The sequence below is a fragment of the Pholcus phalangioides genome, unplaced genomic scaffold (genome assembly GCF_987345545.1).
Source record: "Pholcus phalangioides strain wild (caught in Gottingen) unplaced genomic scaffold, Ppha-v1.0 ptg000007l_1, whole genome shotgun sequence".
NCBI classification, from domain to species: Eukaryota; Metazoa; Arthropoda; class Arachnida; order Araneae; family Pholcidae; genus Pholcus; species Pholcus phalangioides.
The window spans coordinates 38,580,146-38,597,360 of NW_028301600.1; the positions used below are offsets into that span (position 1 = coordinate 38,580,146).

At 32.9% G+C, this 17,215-nt stretch overlaps 1 protein-coding gene across 2 annotated transcripts in view; it reads right to left on the reverse strand.

Moving 5' to 3' along the window:
• Nucleotides 1-17,215, reverse strand: part of mon2 (Mon2 homolog, regulator of endosome-to-Golgi trafficking) — a 183,599-nt gene that overhangs the window by 68,025 nt on the left and 98,359 nt on the right. For both annotated transcript variants that reach the window (XM_089233152.1, XM_089233151.1), the window contains 4 exons: nt 14,164-14,339; nt 12,330-12,492; nt 6,419-6,709; nt 5,710-5,844 (listed from right to left, as the gene is read on the reverse strand). In XM_089233152.1, coding sequence (XP_089089278.1) covers nt 5,710-5,844; nt 6,419-6,709; nt 12,330-12,492; nt 14,164-14,339 — 765 coding nt within the window. The remainder of the gene's footprint in view (nt 1-5,709; nt 5,845-6,418; nt 6,710-12,329; nt 12,493-14,163; nt 14,340-17,215) is intronic.

Below are 17,215 nucleotides of genomic sequence, written 5' to 3' on the forward strand. Positions count from 1 at the left end.
TGCAAAAAATGTTTCAAACCTTTGTTTGTGGCATGTGCCTCATAACAAATTATTTTTGTTTAAAAAACCCCCTTATTTTATATTACTTAATGATATTAATATATTGAATGTATTCAGCAATCCCCAATAAACCACCCTTTTCTTTCAGCAGGCTCAAACATTTAAAAATCTAGCATCTAAATTTTATGAAAGTAAACTAGAGTGGAGATGAAAAAACAGCTATAATAGTAAGAATAGAGGGAGAAAGAGAAAGTGACAGATATCGCTCAGTAAAAAGGAACATGATACTGTCAATAAGAAAATGGAAAAGAAGTGGAAAAGAAACTATTGAGTTTAACTAAGAGAAAAAAGGATATTGTATTATTTTTCTCTTTTCAATCACATTTTTTTACAATCTCTGTGAAAAAATATTCCAGTGTTTAGAAATTTACCTGACTTTCAATAACTTTCTTGTCTGATCCCTGTGTGACCAAATTTTTTACCTTGATTTTCAAGATTGTAGGAACCCTGAAAAAGGGCCACTCAAGTGCTCTATAGCTGCATTTAAAAATAACCTAAATCTGAAAATGTGCTGCAGAATACTCAATTAAAGTGGGAATGTGCCACAAGTCACTTAAGTAATCTGGAACACCCCAGCTCAATTAAATGATCTGTAAATGTGCTGGTTGTAATTGAAGTGATCTGAGAATGTGTTTCTTAGTTCATTCTTACAAAATTAGATTTGAGATTGCGGGCCACATTTAGCCCACGTGTCATGAGTTGAACATGTATGGTCTAGTTCAGTATTTCCCAAGTAAGCAATATTACCCCTGGTGGCGATGAATCTATGGCTTAAAAGGCAACATCATGGGAAATTGGAAGACACCCTTCTTATCCCCCCTGGGGGCAATAGAAGCTATGAGCATAACTGGGATCCTATGTGTTCTCTTGAGATGGGGGGGTGGGTGAGAGGAAAAGTTTCTGAAGAAGGGGCATCGATGGAACAGAAAGTTTGGGAAACTGCTTTAGTTGATTGTAGGGTGGGAACAAAGAACTGTCTTGGTACATTTCGGTTTTTCTCAATGAGTCTACGCAGAACACAAGTCTTGTGTTCTACTTAGCACTGCAAGCCTAAATTTTAGGATGTTAAAATAGCACTGCAGATCAATTAATCAATTATTACAATATTATCAATATAATCATATATCATCATCAGCAACAACGATTTCAAGCCACTGCTGGATGAAGGTCTCCTCTAAATTACTCCATTTTACTGTCTGATGCTTTAGCCATTCAGTTGACTCCAGCCACTTTTCTGATCTTGTCTATCCATCTTGTGTGGGGACGCCTTCTTGGATGTTTAACACCCCCCCCCCCCCACAGGGGTACCAACCCAGAATACTTGTGTTACATCTGTTGTCCTGTCTTCTTGCAATATGTCCAGCCCGTTTCCAATTTTAAATGCTTAATTCTTTTCATGACAGCATATGCCTTTGTGTGGCTTCTTATCAAAGTGGTTCGTTTTCTGTCTCTCCTTGTGATGCCTGTGTTGTTGAGCAAGATCGTCTTCGTCAACACAAAGGAGTTGAACATAACTTTAGTCTCTTACAGATTCATTTTCAAACTCACCTGAATACTTGCCTTTGCCAGTTCTTGTATCATTTCTTCTAGTTCGTCTGGATTATTGCTGATAATAACAATGTCATTGGCAAAATCCAAATGGTTGAGAAATTCTCCATTTATTTTAATTCCTTTCTCTCATTCCAATCCAGTTTCTTAAATACTTCTTCTAAAACAGCAGTAAAGTCTTTTGGTGAGATAGTATCACCCCGTCTGATACCTTTCCCAAGAGTAAAATCTTTGCTTTTCCTTCATTCAAACGAATGGTTGCAGTTGCTTTGTCATATATTTCCTTAATGATATTGATGTATGTCTTCTCTATCCCAATTACTTTGAGCCTTAACAACAGTAGATGTGAAGACAGAGTCAAACACTTTCTAAAAATCAATGAAGGCTATACACAATGATAGTTCGTATTCCTTGGGGTTCTCTCTGAGTTCTCTGATTGTTTGAATGTAATCCATTGTACTAAATCAACTTCGAAAGCCTGCTTGTTCTTTTGGTTGGGCTTCTTCCAATATGGATTCAAGCCTATATGTCAGCACTTTGGTGAAGATTTTATAAATTACTGATAAGAGACTGATTGGTTGATAATTCCTGATATCCTCTTTTTTCCTATTTTTGTAAAGACCTATCATTGCGTTATTTCAATCTTCAGGCATATCCAATTTTGTGAGACAATTTGTGAACAAAGTAGCAAACTGGCAAATTCTTCTCCTGCTTCTTTAACAATGTCTATTGAGATCTTATCTTCGACTGGCATTTTCCTTTTTTCATGCATCTTATAGCCTTGTAGACTTCTTCTTTCAGCACAGGTGCTACTCTTGTAAAATTCTGTTCCATTTTCTTTCCTTCCTACTCCATTCCCTCTGTTCTGATCCCTTTTTCTTCATGTTTGTATAGAGTATTATAAAATTCAACAATACTAGTAATTTCATTTCCATCTTTTGTGATTGTTCCATATATCTTTTTTAGTGGATAAATTTCCTTTCTCCCAACACAGTTTTCGTTTTGCTGACTTTAAGCTCCTATTATCTTTCAGTGCTTTCTTTACAATATTGTAATTAAACTTCCTGACATCTTCTGTGATCTGCTTTCGTACCGTCTTACAAAGTTCTGCATATTTCACTTTTGTGATTTAGGGTTATGTTCTTAATCTGAAATTCTCTCCGGTCTTTCATCAGTTTCTTTGGGTTTTTTCTGTTATTTTCTTCATCCGTTTGATTTCTTTTTCTCCAGCTACTTCTTTTTGGGTAGTGATTAAAGTTTGGTTCATCGTGATGACATCTTGTCTATCTGCAGTGGTGTTATATAACAAATCAAATTGGTTCATAAGCTCTAACTGGAATTTATATAGATGTTCTTGAAGATTTGCATAGCTGCCAACTTTTGAAAATGAAAATTAGGGAAATTTTCGTGCAGACCCGCATTTTATGATAAAACCATTCCCTAATAAATACAAACAGTATTTTTCCAAATAAAATAGGGATTTTCTACACATAAAAGTTAAAGCTTAGGAAATAAAATCCCTACTCAAGTCAAATAAAAAAGGAATTTTACACACATGGAAATTAAATGCTTGGGAATAAAATCCATATGCAAAAAACAAGTGAAATTGGAGGCCAAAACTTGAAAATGGTGATCTAAAAAAATAAATAAATATTGTGTTCAATCAGAAACACTGTGAACAAACATTCTGCACGAATGACCCCAAAATCATCGGAAGATGAAGGGGAAAAAAGTGTCAATTTTTGAAGAACACTGACTTTTTGTGACCATTGCTTGATGTTTTTTTCATTTCACATGAGCGATGATGTCAGTCTTTCTATGACCAAAGTTTATGTCCGTAACACAACTTGTACAAAAAAGAAAAGTCTGCCCTTTTCTGGAACGTTTGATGAAAGGAAATTCATCGGGGAATAAGTATCTTTAAAATTGATTAAATATGTTTTTGCTTATCAGTATTCATGTTTTGTTATATCACACATACGTAACTTCAACAAAAGAAATTTTGATCACATGCGTGTCACTATAATCTTCAATTATTATCCAGGACTATTGGCTGCTAAGCTATTTCCCTGCACGATAAGACCAACAACTTTTTTGTTACCATCAGAGGGTTTGTAAAACTTCCTTAGAAAAGGAATTTCCCCATTTACGACATGTGACGTCATTTTGAAAGGGGGAAAAAACAGATGCAAAAGACTTCATGCCCCACAAGAAATTCCTTAGGGATTTTTTCCAGAAGCTGGGATTTTTTTAAATGAAGTAGGGAATTTTTAGGGACAATTAGGGATTTTTTATGATTTTCACAAAAATTCAGGAGATTTAAGAACTTTTCGGGAGGTCGAGGGATGAAGCTAAAATTCGGGAGACTTGGCAGCTATGGATTTGCCATAGACAGTTCTTGTATTTTTGATAAGTTTTTCTCTTTCCATTCTAGTGTTAAGCACTATTTTACATCTCACCAGTCGATAATCGCTTCCTGTATTGAATTTGTTGAGAACACTGCAGTCTTGGATCATATGCTTCTTATTAGATAGGATGCAGTCGATCTCTCTTGTTGCTCCAGTTGGGCTTCTCCAGGTCCACTTTTTTTGGGGTTTCTTCTTAAAAAACTAATTGATGATGCATTACTGTTTGCTCTCTGCAAATTCAATGAGTCTGTTTCCTTGTTTTATACACCGTAATTTTGTCATTTTGTACACCGTAACCATGATTTCCAACTGAGTTTTCACCATTTCTTCTCGCTCCAATTCTAGCATTGAAGTCACCCATTACTATTTTGATATGTTTTCCTTTACTATTCATCTCGTCTAATTCTTCATATAAAAGTCTTCTACTTCTTCCTCAGAATAGCTTGTTGTTGGTGCATAGACTTGTATTATCTGTATTTGGTATCTGCTTGATATTTCCATGACCAACTTTGCAACTCTATCAGACGTGCTATCTAACACAAGAATGCGATTTTTCCACTTTTTAAGAATGAGATATCATACTTTACTGGTTCTTCCATTATCTGTTCCTCTGTAGTAAAATACATGTCCACTGGCAAGTTCGATTTTCTCCTCTCCTTTTCTTTGGCAGCCTGGTCCAACCCAGAGATTCTTAGCACCCCATCTTCATGTGATGCTGGTCATACAATCATATATATCATAATATAATTATTATATAATTATCATAATCAATTAAGAAAGGCTATCATTTTATATGTTATATAGATAACAATTTCTTTTTCTTTTTTTCTATTCTCAACAGCGGCCACATTTTCATGGTCAAATTAGTGGCCGTTGTTGGGAGGTTTTACTGCAATTAATTTTTGGGCTCGCCTGTTTAATCAATCAATTGCTAATCACAAAAATTTTAGTTAGAGTTAATTGAACTGATAAAAAAATTCAATAGAAATTATCAACTAAAAGTTTTTGAATCAACTCGATTTATTTGACAAAATCAATTCAATTTCTTAAATTATGTTCCTACATGCAAGGCTGTTTCTAACTTTTTGTCCACAAGACTATCTCTGCAATTATGGACTTGAAAAGCATGTGGTTTCACTTACAAAATGTTTTCAAATGACAAAAATGTGGTTTCTTAAACTGTCATAATTGTTCTGAGGGGTTGTGTACATGAAGAAATAAACTTTTCATACAGTACCTGGTGAGCTAAAACTTCCAATTAGTGAAATGTAGAACATGCTCCAAAAATTCTTTTACAGAAAAAATTCCATATTTTTAAATTCATTTAGACATTTAATTTTAACATTTCTAAATATTTTTTTCCAATGAATGAGGATGCTGTTCATAAATCATAAAAATGCAAATCAAATTCCAACTGTAAAAAATGTAATTGTCATAATGCGATTAAATAAATAAAATAATTTCACCCTTTAATATCCTTTCTGGTTAAGTGGTTTTACTACAAAACCATCTTCTAATTTGTTTTTCCTATGTCTCTTAAAAAACCAACAAACAATAAGCATACACTGCATCAGATTATTTTGTTCAAATGATTCCGGGACTACAAGAAAACCAACATGCTATTTGTCATTTGTAATCAAATGCCTATCTGCTTTTTCAAAAAGAAAAAAAAAACTGATCAAAATAAAGGTACCTGAGTTTCAGCCCATTGCTTTTGGGCAGTGTTACGAGAATGATGGATAAGAATATTGCCTCCCATATCTGTGATTTTGTCAGCAGAAGCAGCACCAGATAGAGATCTTACTCTATCCAGCAGAGGGAATAAAACCTAATAATAAAAACATCTGAAATTGTAAATCTGTATAAAGTTTAATATTTAGTATGATGAATGAAAATTTTTTGTTTAATCCTAAAACTGCTCTCATTGTATAAATGATGAGCTGAGTAAGCTGTTGAATTGCTTATTGATGATTTGCGACATTAAAAAAAAATTTCACTACAACAGAGGAAAAATATTTTTTTCAAACTTTTTGAGTAGTTTAAGAGGGTTAATTATACAATTTAAATTTCATACAAGTAATTTAGTTCTATGTAAGCTAATTTTCTCTTAAAAATAATGAATAATATAAATATAAATGATTATGCCAAGTCTTAAGAGAGAATTCTTTTAAGACTAAAATGTTTGACTGACTGTAAAAAATACCAAGTTTCTAAGTTTCTGGTATGCAAAATACTTCTGATCATTGTCATCCTTCATTCTTAGCTTTCAACTCACAATCACATTGATAATAAATTAAGTTGTTTTGAATTTCAACTTAAAACTTGAGGAAATTAAAAATAACTTTTTAATAAAGCTGAAAATAATTAAAATTGAAAAATAAAAAAAAAATAAAGTTTTGTACCTGCCACAACACCACTTGCCATGTATTCTGTTGAAGGAGTGACCCATGAGCCCCTAAGGTACTGAACAAAGTTTGCCCAGCACTTTTACGAACAGCTGGTCTTGAATCAACACAAAGGTCTCCCAAACGATAAAATAAACTCATCCATAGTCTGTCAAATAATGGAATGCTGTCATTACTATTGCTTTGAATCTGAGCAGAAGATAGTACTTCTATTTCTTCATCAGAAATATTAGATAGAGCTTGCATGACCTTTTCTTTATTCTCAAATAAGTAGTCGGCAATATTCCACTAAAAATAAGCATTAAATCACATAGTGTTAATATACGCATATAAAGAAATAATATCTATTATATCTGAAAATTGAACACTTAAACATTTTTCCGATTTTTTATTCTCCTTTCTTATATGGCTTTGTAATTAAAATTCAGCCAATATATGTTTTTTACAACACAATTGATTTACCATTTCACAAAAAATCAAGATCTTTATTATACCTGTATTTTAAACCCTTGCTAAACATGAATTTACTAGATTAGAATTAAATTTAAAAGGTTTCGGGTTCTTTGGCCAACGTGAAGTACAATTTTGTCTTTCAACGTTTCGTTCGCACGAGTGGCAAACATTTTCAAGGATTGCGTAACGTGGGCAAAAGGCTACTACTTACACCTTCTCCCTGCTTGAGTTGCACTGCCTCATCGGGATTGGTCTGTTGCACCAGTCTGTTTTCCCCATTGGCCAAAGTTGTAAATGGGGAAAACAGACTCGCGCAACAGACCAATCCCGATGAGGTAGCGCGACTCAAGCAGGGAGAAGGGATAAGTAATAGCCTTTTGCCCACGTTATGCAATTCTTGAAAATGTTCACCACTTGTGCGAACAAAACGTCGAAAGACAAAAACTGTATTTCACGTCGGCCAAAAAACCCGAAAGCTTTTAAATTTAATTCTAATTTACACGATGGCTACGAAAGCCTTTTTTGTTTCAAGAATTCACTAGATTAAAAGTATCAAAAATTTGTTTCTGTTGAATTTCAGCTATCACAATTTAAATATAATTCAAAAAACTGAATTAATTATAATTTGAATGTAAATTAATACCTTTGTAGATGTGTGATTTATTTTAATATGAACATGGAATCAGCCTTATTAACCCTTAAAGCGGCATTGACGAGATATTTTGACTCCTTAAAAGCCACTTATTTTAGCATTGACAAGCCCAGATATTTTGCAAAGTAAATGTTTCTCAACAGAACACTTTTCTGTATACTCCTTAGTTTGCACCTATTGAAAATCGGAATACAGCGTACATCATTTAAAAAATATGGCATTATGAACGGAGTCTACTGATTTATGCTGTGCTGCTAAAAAGGTTAAAACAGAGGTGACCAACCTTTTTCCAAGCCGTGCCACTATAAAAATAATTTTTTAAGCATGTGCCACTTTTAAAATCAATGCATAGACCATATGTCCCCCTTTTAGGAGATGTCACCACATCTAGACCACATTACCTTACAATGTTTTAGCTATCTTCTTGTTTCTATAAAAATGCTGATTTTGTTGTCTTTTTGAGCTAAATTTTCTTTATTTTTCACAAATTCAATTCCCATAACGTAAATCGTGTACAAGTATCAATAAAAGTTCATCTCACCCTCCTGGAGGCTCAGGGTATTGGGGCTCCTCACTAATTTATGAAGGCACAATGCAATCCATGTGAATGCCATTGAATCCTGTACGTACATATTGAACATGCAGCAACCTTAATTCCCCCCCCCCCAATGGTTTCTTTTTGCCTCTGATTGAGGGTTTCGAATAAAAATGAAACGAAAAAGCACTGAATAAATGACAGCTCCAAAGCTATCTTGTCTTAATGGATGGGGGGGGGGGGGGGGAATGAGATTTAGTACCATGAATTTTGATTTTTTTAGAGTAAGTGTAGTAATTGGTAGGAAGGTACTTCAAGCTATATAAGGGATCCTAGAACACCACTTTGCCTTGGCAAAAGGCAAAGTGCCTATTAAGATGGCTTTGATGATTCTCAATCAATCAACATATTTTTATTCTGTTGGAAAACAATATTATACAAAAAAAAATTAGGAAAAAATTGCTAAGCTATAGAGTATATATTGACAGAAAATTCAGCACAATTATAATAAATAATAATAATGATTATAATAAATGAAAGGGGAGGGGAAAACACAAAATACTGTACATAAAATCGACTGTGGCAGTTGCGGTGGAAACAATATCAATGGGTTGCATTTTTTATTATGAATTTTTGCTAAAATGAGAAAAAAAGGTAATAAAATAAATTAAAAACAAATTTGTCATGAAGATGATTGGAATTAACTAGATAAGAAGGGCCTGTGAATTTTGGACATAGAAATTCAAATGAAGGGGGTGATGAGGTGAATATTCTAATAGAATTATTCTATGTCAGTGATATTAAAAAAGGGTATTTTTTAAAGATTTTCTTAAAGATTGGTATAGAAGCTGAGTTCTGATTAATTTCATTAGGTAAATTATTATAGAAATATGAAACGAGATAGGTGAAGTATTTTTTTCAGATTGTTTTATTAATTTTTGGAATTAGGTAAATGTTATTGTATCTTGGGGATAATCTAAAGGTAATTAATCTAATGTTAATAGGTAAGAAAATTTGATTTTTTTTTTACAAAATAAAGATAAATTTGAAAAAGTAAAGGTTCCATCCTGGGAGGATATTTAGTAAATGGTAAAGCTCATGAACTGATGATCTGTAGTCATTTGTGATTTATCTGATTATCATTTTTTGAAGGTAAATCAATGGGTATAAATTTGTAATATAGTTGGATCCCCAAACTGATAATCTATGCAGCAGATGATAATGAAAAAATGAGTAATACAAAACCAATAGAAGTGACAAGCTGATATATGGTTTGAGATAGTAAAGCCTGTAAATTAACTGTATATACTCATATATAAGCCAACCCCCCCCCCCCCCTTCAGAGGACTGCCAAAACTGCAATAAATTGAAAACCAGGGTATAAGCTGACCCTACAAAAATCACTAGTAATTAGTGACACCATCTAAAGTAGTGCAATGATGTCATCGATCTTCACATTAGTTGTGCGGAGGACATGTAGTTATATGATTAGGTAAAGTGGAGGTCGATATTTGCTACTCAAAAACTGACCTGTGCATAAGCCTCCCCCCTTCAATTTAAACAACAAATTTTTTAACCCAAAAACCTGGCTTATAACGACTATATACGATATATACCAGAGATTAGATATGGTTCATATGTGATTTCCATTTCAGAATCAAATCAATGAAAACTCCTAGGTATTTGATGGTATTAACCTGTTCAAGATGAGCACAGTTACAGGGAGCACTGGAGCAGTCAAAATTGTGAAAGATAATATTAATATTTTGTTGAAGATCAGATTGTAAGGAAAAATTAATGAATTTAGTTGTAGCAACATTTAATTCAAGACAGCAGAGAATCAATTCTTAATTTTTATTAAATCATTGTTAATAATATTAATCAGTGATTGGTTATCTTTTGCTGCATAAATGAAAACACTATCAATGGCAAAGGTTATAACTTTACCTGGGGAATTCAGCTTGCAGAGATCGATGAATATAAGGAAAAGTAGGGACCAATATTCGATCACTGAGGAAAGCCTTTAGTAATTTTCATTAGATTACTGACCTTATCACATTTTACAATCTGCTGTCTATTGGTCCGGTAAGCTTTTAAAAAGTTGAGAGGAGTTCCTCTAACTCAGCAAAAAAGTTTAGTTTTCTAGAAATATTTTATGGGACAAAACCCACTGTTAAATTGTGATACCAAGAAAAATAGCTATGATTTAATAAGAATTATTGATATTTTTTAAAACTGTAGAAGGGGGGGCCAATTCTGTATTTTTTTGTTAGGGCAAAATCCATATTGATTATCTGAGAAAAAGTTACATTGATGAAGAAATTAATAAAGTCTATTTTTGAGTAATGTTTCAAAGACTTTAGAAACAGAGTTCAAAATTGTATAGGTCTATAATTATTGAAGTTATTACGGCCACTTGTCTTTTAAATCAGGGTAACTGAGGTAGTTTTTAGACTATCAGGGAAAACACCATTCAAAACACAGGAGTTAATCAGGTGAGTCATCGCTTGAATTGTTTTGAATGGGAGTTTTTTTAGAACTAGTGAATTTGGGATGCCAGAAGAAATTGATGATGATAAAGAATCAATAATTTTTATAATTTCATTATTATTCTATCAGAGAGGAAAAAGTGAATTAACACTACCGTCTGAGAGAAATTGTCGAAAGTCATAATTGAGAGAAAGCCTGAGTGAGGAATAAGTAAAAAAAGTATTAAAATTATTGGTGAGTGATATCAAGTTAGTATTAGAGGGCAATTTTGATTGTTCATCATGAGTACCTGTTAGTTTGTTAATGAACTACCAGTGTTTAGAAAGAGTTACATTTGTTAAACTCGGATGAGTAGTAGCTATACCTTGAAATCTTAATCCTTGATCTCATTATTGAAACAACATTTTTGTAAGCAGTTAATATAAGGTTATCATATGGAAATCTTTTCCACTTAAAATAAAGTTTGTTTTATTTTTGTGAGGTTGCAGAGTTCACTATAGAACCAAGGATTCGATTTCTGTTTTCCTCTATTAATCTGATAATTTCGAGTGTGTGTATGATTCTTCTCATTATTATTTCAAGCTTAAAAATGAATTCATCAAAAGCAAGACCTGAATCGTTAGTGTATGAGGTAAAACTGTAATGTGTTAAGTATGAAAAGAGGGCATTGTAATCTACAATTCTAATATACTTCTGGGTGTTGTGTCTGTATGGGTTTTGGCTTTGAAAATATCAAATAACATGGAACTGGATAATGATCTGTTATATCGACAGAAAAGATAGCTTGAATGAACATTTATATTTCTTGAACAGCGAGTAAAAATATGATCTATGCAAGATTAGGATAGGATCACTTGTTCCTGTAGACAAAATGTCAATATTAATGTCTCCTATTAAAACTAGAGAGATTTGAGGTTTTTATTTCTCTTAAGTACATTATCTAACTCATCAGTAAATTGAACAACAGTGTATGCACGTGATCTGTAAATGCTAAGAATGGTTATTTGTAAATGATTTTGATTAACAACACAATGGTTTTAGCCAAATGCATAGCAATAGAATCAAGTTTTGTAAATTGATAAATTTGCTTGGTGTAGACAGATATACCTCCTGAATTATTATAATATCTACAACAGGAAAAAAATTGAAACAAAGAATTTTATAATAGCCAACTTCATCATCATAAGCCCTAACTTCAGATGGCATGAGAAAACCAAATGTTTGGTAATCTACACACACACAATATTGTGGATAAAAAAAAGATGGTTCAAAAATGAGAAATTTAACTGAATAATCAAATAGAATTCCCTTTTTTTAATGAAGCCTTTGTGTGCCATTCCTAATCCCATGTCAAGCCAATTTTGACAAGCATGCTGTAGATTGGTCACCCCTAGGTTAAAGGCAGCTTCATTTTTTTAAGCAAAATTTGAGTAATCAAGATGAGGTTTTACAGAAGTTTCAAGAGAGACTGTTCGATTTATTTTGCAAGGAAATCTTATCACTTATTTCCAAAATAGTACAACAATTTTGACAACTAACTCCAGTTACATTTAGACTTGGTTTTATGTATTCTTCTGCATTTTTCTTATAAATTCGGAATAACTGAAGATATAAATTTTCTTTTTAAATTTCATCCTTTTTTTAAGATTTTAAAGGTTTAAATGCCATTCACATGTTTGAGATATGAATTTTTTTTTAAAACAATGTTTGGTAATTCATTCTTAATTATAAAATATATATGCCCACTCCTTAGTATATGTTTTTATGCATGTACATACCAAAAGACCAACAGCTGCTAAAGAAACATTGAACTCTTGGTTTTGTGAACCAAACTTGGCTGCAGTATCAACACAGAACTGCAAGCAGGTACATGGCATAACAGGTGGGTAATCTGCAACCACCAACTGAAGGCACTGGAATGCTGAGCGAATGAGTGATTCCCTGTTAAGAAATTATCCATAACTTATAAAGTGATCATACATAGCTTCATTTAACATTTCCATTTTATATTAACGCACAGTACATACAGTCCACGCCGCTTAATATGATTACATCGAGACTCCAAGTATCTGATAAAAATAACTGAATAATAACTATATCCAAAAGAAGTTTTGTTTGGTCAATTGGTCAAACGGAAGGTATGATAATGGGTGATTGGTAAAACCGGACAACTGTTTTTATTTCCCCACATAATTGGTTACAAAATGATCAATTGTTCCATTTTTTATTTTATTCTAAAACAGGAGTTTTTTTCTTTGAGTTAAAATCCTGCATTCAGCCATTGTGAGACATTAGAATGAAACTGTCTAATGTATATCATGAATTACAATTTTTTTTTTTAAATGTACAATATATATTTCATAGATCTCTTGACAATGTCTTAGAAAGAAATTTGAATCTGGTCAACTGAAAAAAACCGATCAAGAACTGAAGGAGAAAGGCTTTTTTTTTGTACATTTGCCTTCACCATAGGAAGGTTATTGCAGAAGCAGCTCCACACATACATGGATCACAGCGACTACTATGGACTGAATTACGACATTAAGAATGGAAAAGTTTGTCAACAACAGAAGGAGAAGAGAACACCTTCAAACCTTCTACATAGTCTCGCAGCCTGATAACGATAACTTATGGGGAAGAAAATAAGTTTGGTTAAACCTTAGCTTCAGAATTCGCAAAAAAACTTTCGACAGAAAAAGATTGGTAACATTATCCAAAGTTCAGATAATTATGAACAAATTTTTTCCAGTGTTATGATATTGGTCCATTCTGTTCTTTGTAAAAGTGATAACAATGCCCAAATGATAACATTATCCATGATTATAATAAGCGGCATCAACTGTATCTGATATTACAATAATGAGTTCAAGTATATGAAATTTCACTTTGCATAACGTTTCTTAAATTATTATGTTTGTGATTTTGAACAAATGAAAAACAATTTTTTTTAACACTTAAACGACCGCTCACGAGATTTCTTGTGTTTCAATGCTGAGACGTAAAAGACTGGCAATGAGATTTCTCGATTTTTAATTTTCTATATGTATGTGTTTTTCATTTCCAAACGAGAAAATCGCCAGTGTTAGAGTAAGCATACGAGAAATAATATGTGGTCATTTAAGTGTTAATATGGTTCCCCCTTCCACTCATAAGCTATAATTATTGCATCAAAGTTATTAAACATTAACATGATAAAGAAGCTTACGTTGCATTATCTTTTAATCTTCATAATTTTCTTCTGTAATACCATTTTCAAGGTCTTGGATGACTATGATACAAGTTAGATTTGGAGAATCCTGATATTAACACAAGGCGTGCTACTTTTTTTAAATCTGCCACAATGTTTACATTTTTAAAAGCATAATTTTAGAGCAAGTGGCAGTTATGGAGTGCTTATACAAATTGGATGGTCACACGAAGCAAATGCCCAATGAGATTGCTGAAAGAAATATATGTTCATGTTCATTTTATTTTTTTCTAGATTAGTTTAAATTAACCAAAAAATAAATCCTAAAATATTTAATATTCAAATTCAAATTTATTGCTCTAATCAAAAAATCAATCTGGTCAAAAAATAATATAAATGAATATTTCCAAAACTAATACACATACCCTTGATCTTCATTTATAGCACCTATGATATCTAAGATTTGTGGCCATCCACTATAAATTACATCTCCACTACTATGCAAAACTTGTAGAACACAATCTAATTGTTTCTGCCGCATATCCAGATGTGGTATGGTTGAAAGTTCTTGAAGGGGACTCAGCAACATATTTTGCAACTTCTGGAAGTAAATTTAATGCAAACAACAAATTAAAACATATTCATAGGTGGATACACGGAAGCAGGGTTTAAGCTAAGGTCACATTTTTCACAAAATGTGAAAGAAAAGCATAGAATGTGAAAGTAGTAGTAGCCACTTTCGCAAAAATGTGATGGAACAAAACAAGACATCCAACCATAAATCATTAGCATTCAGGGGCGTAGCCAGAAATTTCGTTCGGGGGGGGGACCACTTTCATTTCAGGGGGGGACCAAAGTGACAGAACAATGGATTTGGCCATCTTTTTCCCTTTTTTCTGTCATTTTCTCACATTTCGGGGGGGGGGGGGACCAGACCCCCAAGTCCCCCCCCCTCGCTATGCCCTTGTTAGCATTGTAACATTTTGCTAAAGCTTTTCCCCCATTTTCGTTTTTTTGCAAAAGGAATTTTTTATCCAGCTTAAACCCTGCACGGAAGGGGATCCCCCTTTCCATTCGAAGAGCCTGTATCTATTAAGGAAATACAGCATTTGATTTATCTAGTAGAGTGCTGAGGAGTTTTTGTTGTTTTGTATGAATGTGTTTTAGCTCTTTTTTTAAAGCAAAGATAATAAAAGATGGGGGAATGGTGGTATGACAAATAACACAAAAAGATTGAGAAAAAGTTGGTTTTAATCAACAGTTTTGGTCAGCATCAATAGAATACTCAAATCCACTTATACCCCATTCCCTAAATTAAAAAAAAAAATCCCATTTTTGGCAGCTTTTTGTAGTGACCTAAACAAGTGATTGCCAAGATTTTAGTCCATGTGCAACCCTTAATGGTTTTGAGACTGTTCCAAAAGACCCAACAAAATACAAATAAATACTCAACAGATATCTTTATTGTTACATAAATGAGACATTTCACAGCTAACCTCTCACAGAACACTGGAGTTTTTCAGAGCAAAAGATGGAGAAAATACTACCTATTTAAACTATACATCATAGTTTCCTAAACTTTTTTTGGTTCATCACTCTCTTTCCAGAATTTTTCTCTCATCACCCCCAACTCAAGCAAACTTATAGGATTGTGCTATACCCACAGCTTCCATCACCTCCCTGGACCATTCCAGAGGGCGATATTGCCCACTTTGGGAAACACTGAATCATCACACATCATCGAAATACTGAATTTATAGATCAAAACATGAAGGAATTGGATAAATAATCAGGAAAGGGGTTAAAAACCTTCTTACAATGGAATTGAAAAAATTGGGATGAGTGTTATGAATATTTCTGTGGTCATTTAAACAGAAAAGATATAATTGAACTTAATTATATTAAGGAGGCATACTTGATTATATGCTAATAGATATTAAAATTATTGGCTCACTGAATTTTCTATTAAGACTAAAATTCCTGCCTTTGTAAATTTTTTCATATTTTTTTAGGACATGGTGGGACCCTTTCCCTATAAGTTAGGTTTGAGGGAAAATAATCCACAACAAAGTCATAACAGCAAACAAGTCATAGGTAAAGGTACAAAGAAAAACAAGATTCTTGCTCTTCAAGTTTGGGGTTAGATGATAGAACAACCATACTTGATGAGAAAATAAATGAATCAATATACAGTAAAACTTAATTAATAATAAACTAAACTTCATAATAAACTTAATTTATGAATGTTTCACAAGACAAGAAATTTTTTTAAAACGAATTATGACGTGGTAAACGAGCAATGTCTCACAATAAACGAATTGTGACACAATGAACACTATCTCACAATATGTATACCAAAGCCTCAAAGGTGAGGACTAGTCTATAAGAGAGGCTTTGTACGATCACTTTGTATGTTGAGCATCACCTGATCACAAATAAATTTTTAAAAAAAAGCTGACAGTTTTTTTTTCTTCTCATTTTGACATGAGTCTTAACAAGCATAAGGGCTGGGTCTAAACATTTTCAATTTCCTTTTATTAATTCATAAAAAAAAAACCACCAAAATGAAACCTTTAACAGTTTAAGGGCTTTTATGTGACTTGGGGCCCCTTACTGATCCCTATGAGCCAACTCACAAGCCCAAGAAAGACTCTGTCTCAGCTTCTTTTTTTTTGTGTTAACCCTTAACTAGCAATGTGAAAATTCTGTGTGAAACTGGCATTGTGATGCCATTTTGACCCTAGTATTAATGCATTTAAAAAATTAACAAAAAGAGTTTTCAGAGAGAAAAAAGCAATGGGTTTTTTACACTTCAGTCATTGATCAATAAAAAGTCAATAAATAATTTTTCAATTTTTTTCTAAGGATTTTCTCAAAATGATTACATACATTCGAAAGAAATGGAGGAATACAAGACCGACATTTCTAATTTTTTTATAATTACATACTAGATTTTTTGAACGCAATTTTCATGCGATAAAAAATTGAAGATGTATTTAAAATATACTCAGAAAATGAAATTTACACATTCAAATAATATTTACCATACTTTCACAAACACCAAAGTCAGTCTTATTCAAAGTCGAAAACACAGTCCTTGCAAAAACCATGGCACACTGATCGCACAGATCCTAGGTACTATTCACTAACAGTGTAACTAACATGAGGGGCTCCGCGGATCGCTTGTGGGAGCCCTGTGATGAGTCGTGGTGTACCTCAGTTTAAATGTATTCAATTTGCAATATATTTTTTGTTTAAAATATCTTGAAATATGTTTTAAAGTGCAATGTTTACCTTCACACCAATGGTGGGCCATGGACTGCTTTGTGGTCAATAATGTCATGAAAATGCTCAATCTGTCATAAGCCTAATGTTGTAGACCCCAGCCAGGTCTTCAATATTTACATTTGTATTGTTGCCAGATTCTGAATTTCATAATTGTGCAATATTATTTGATTACGTAAAAGTATGCAAATC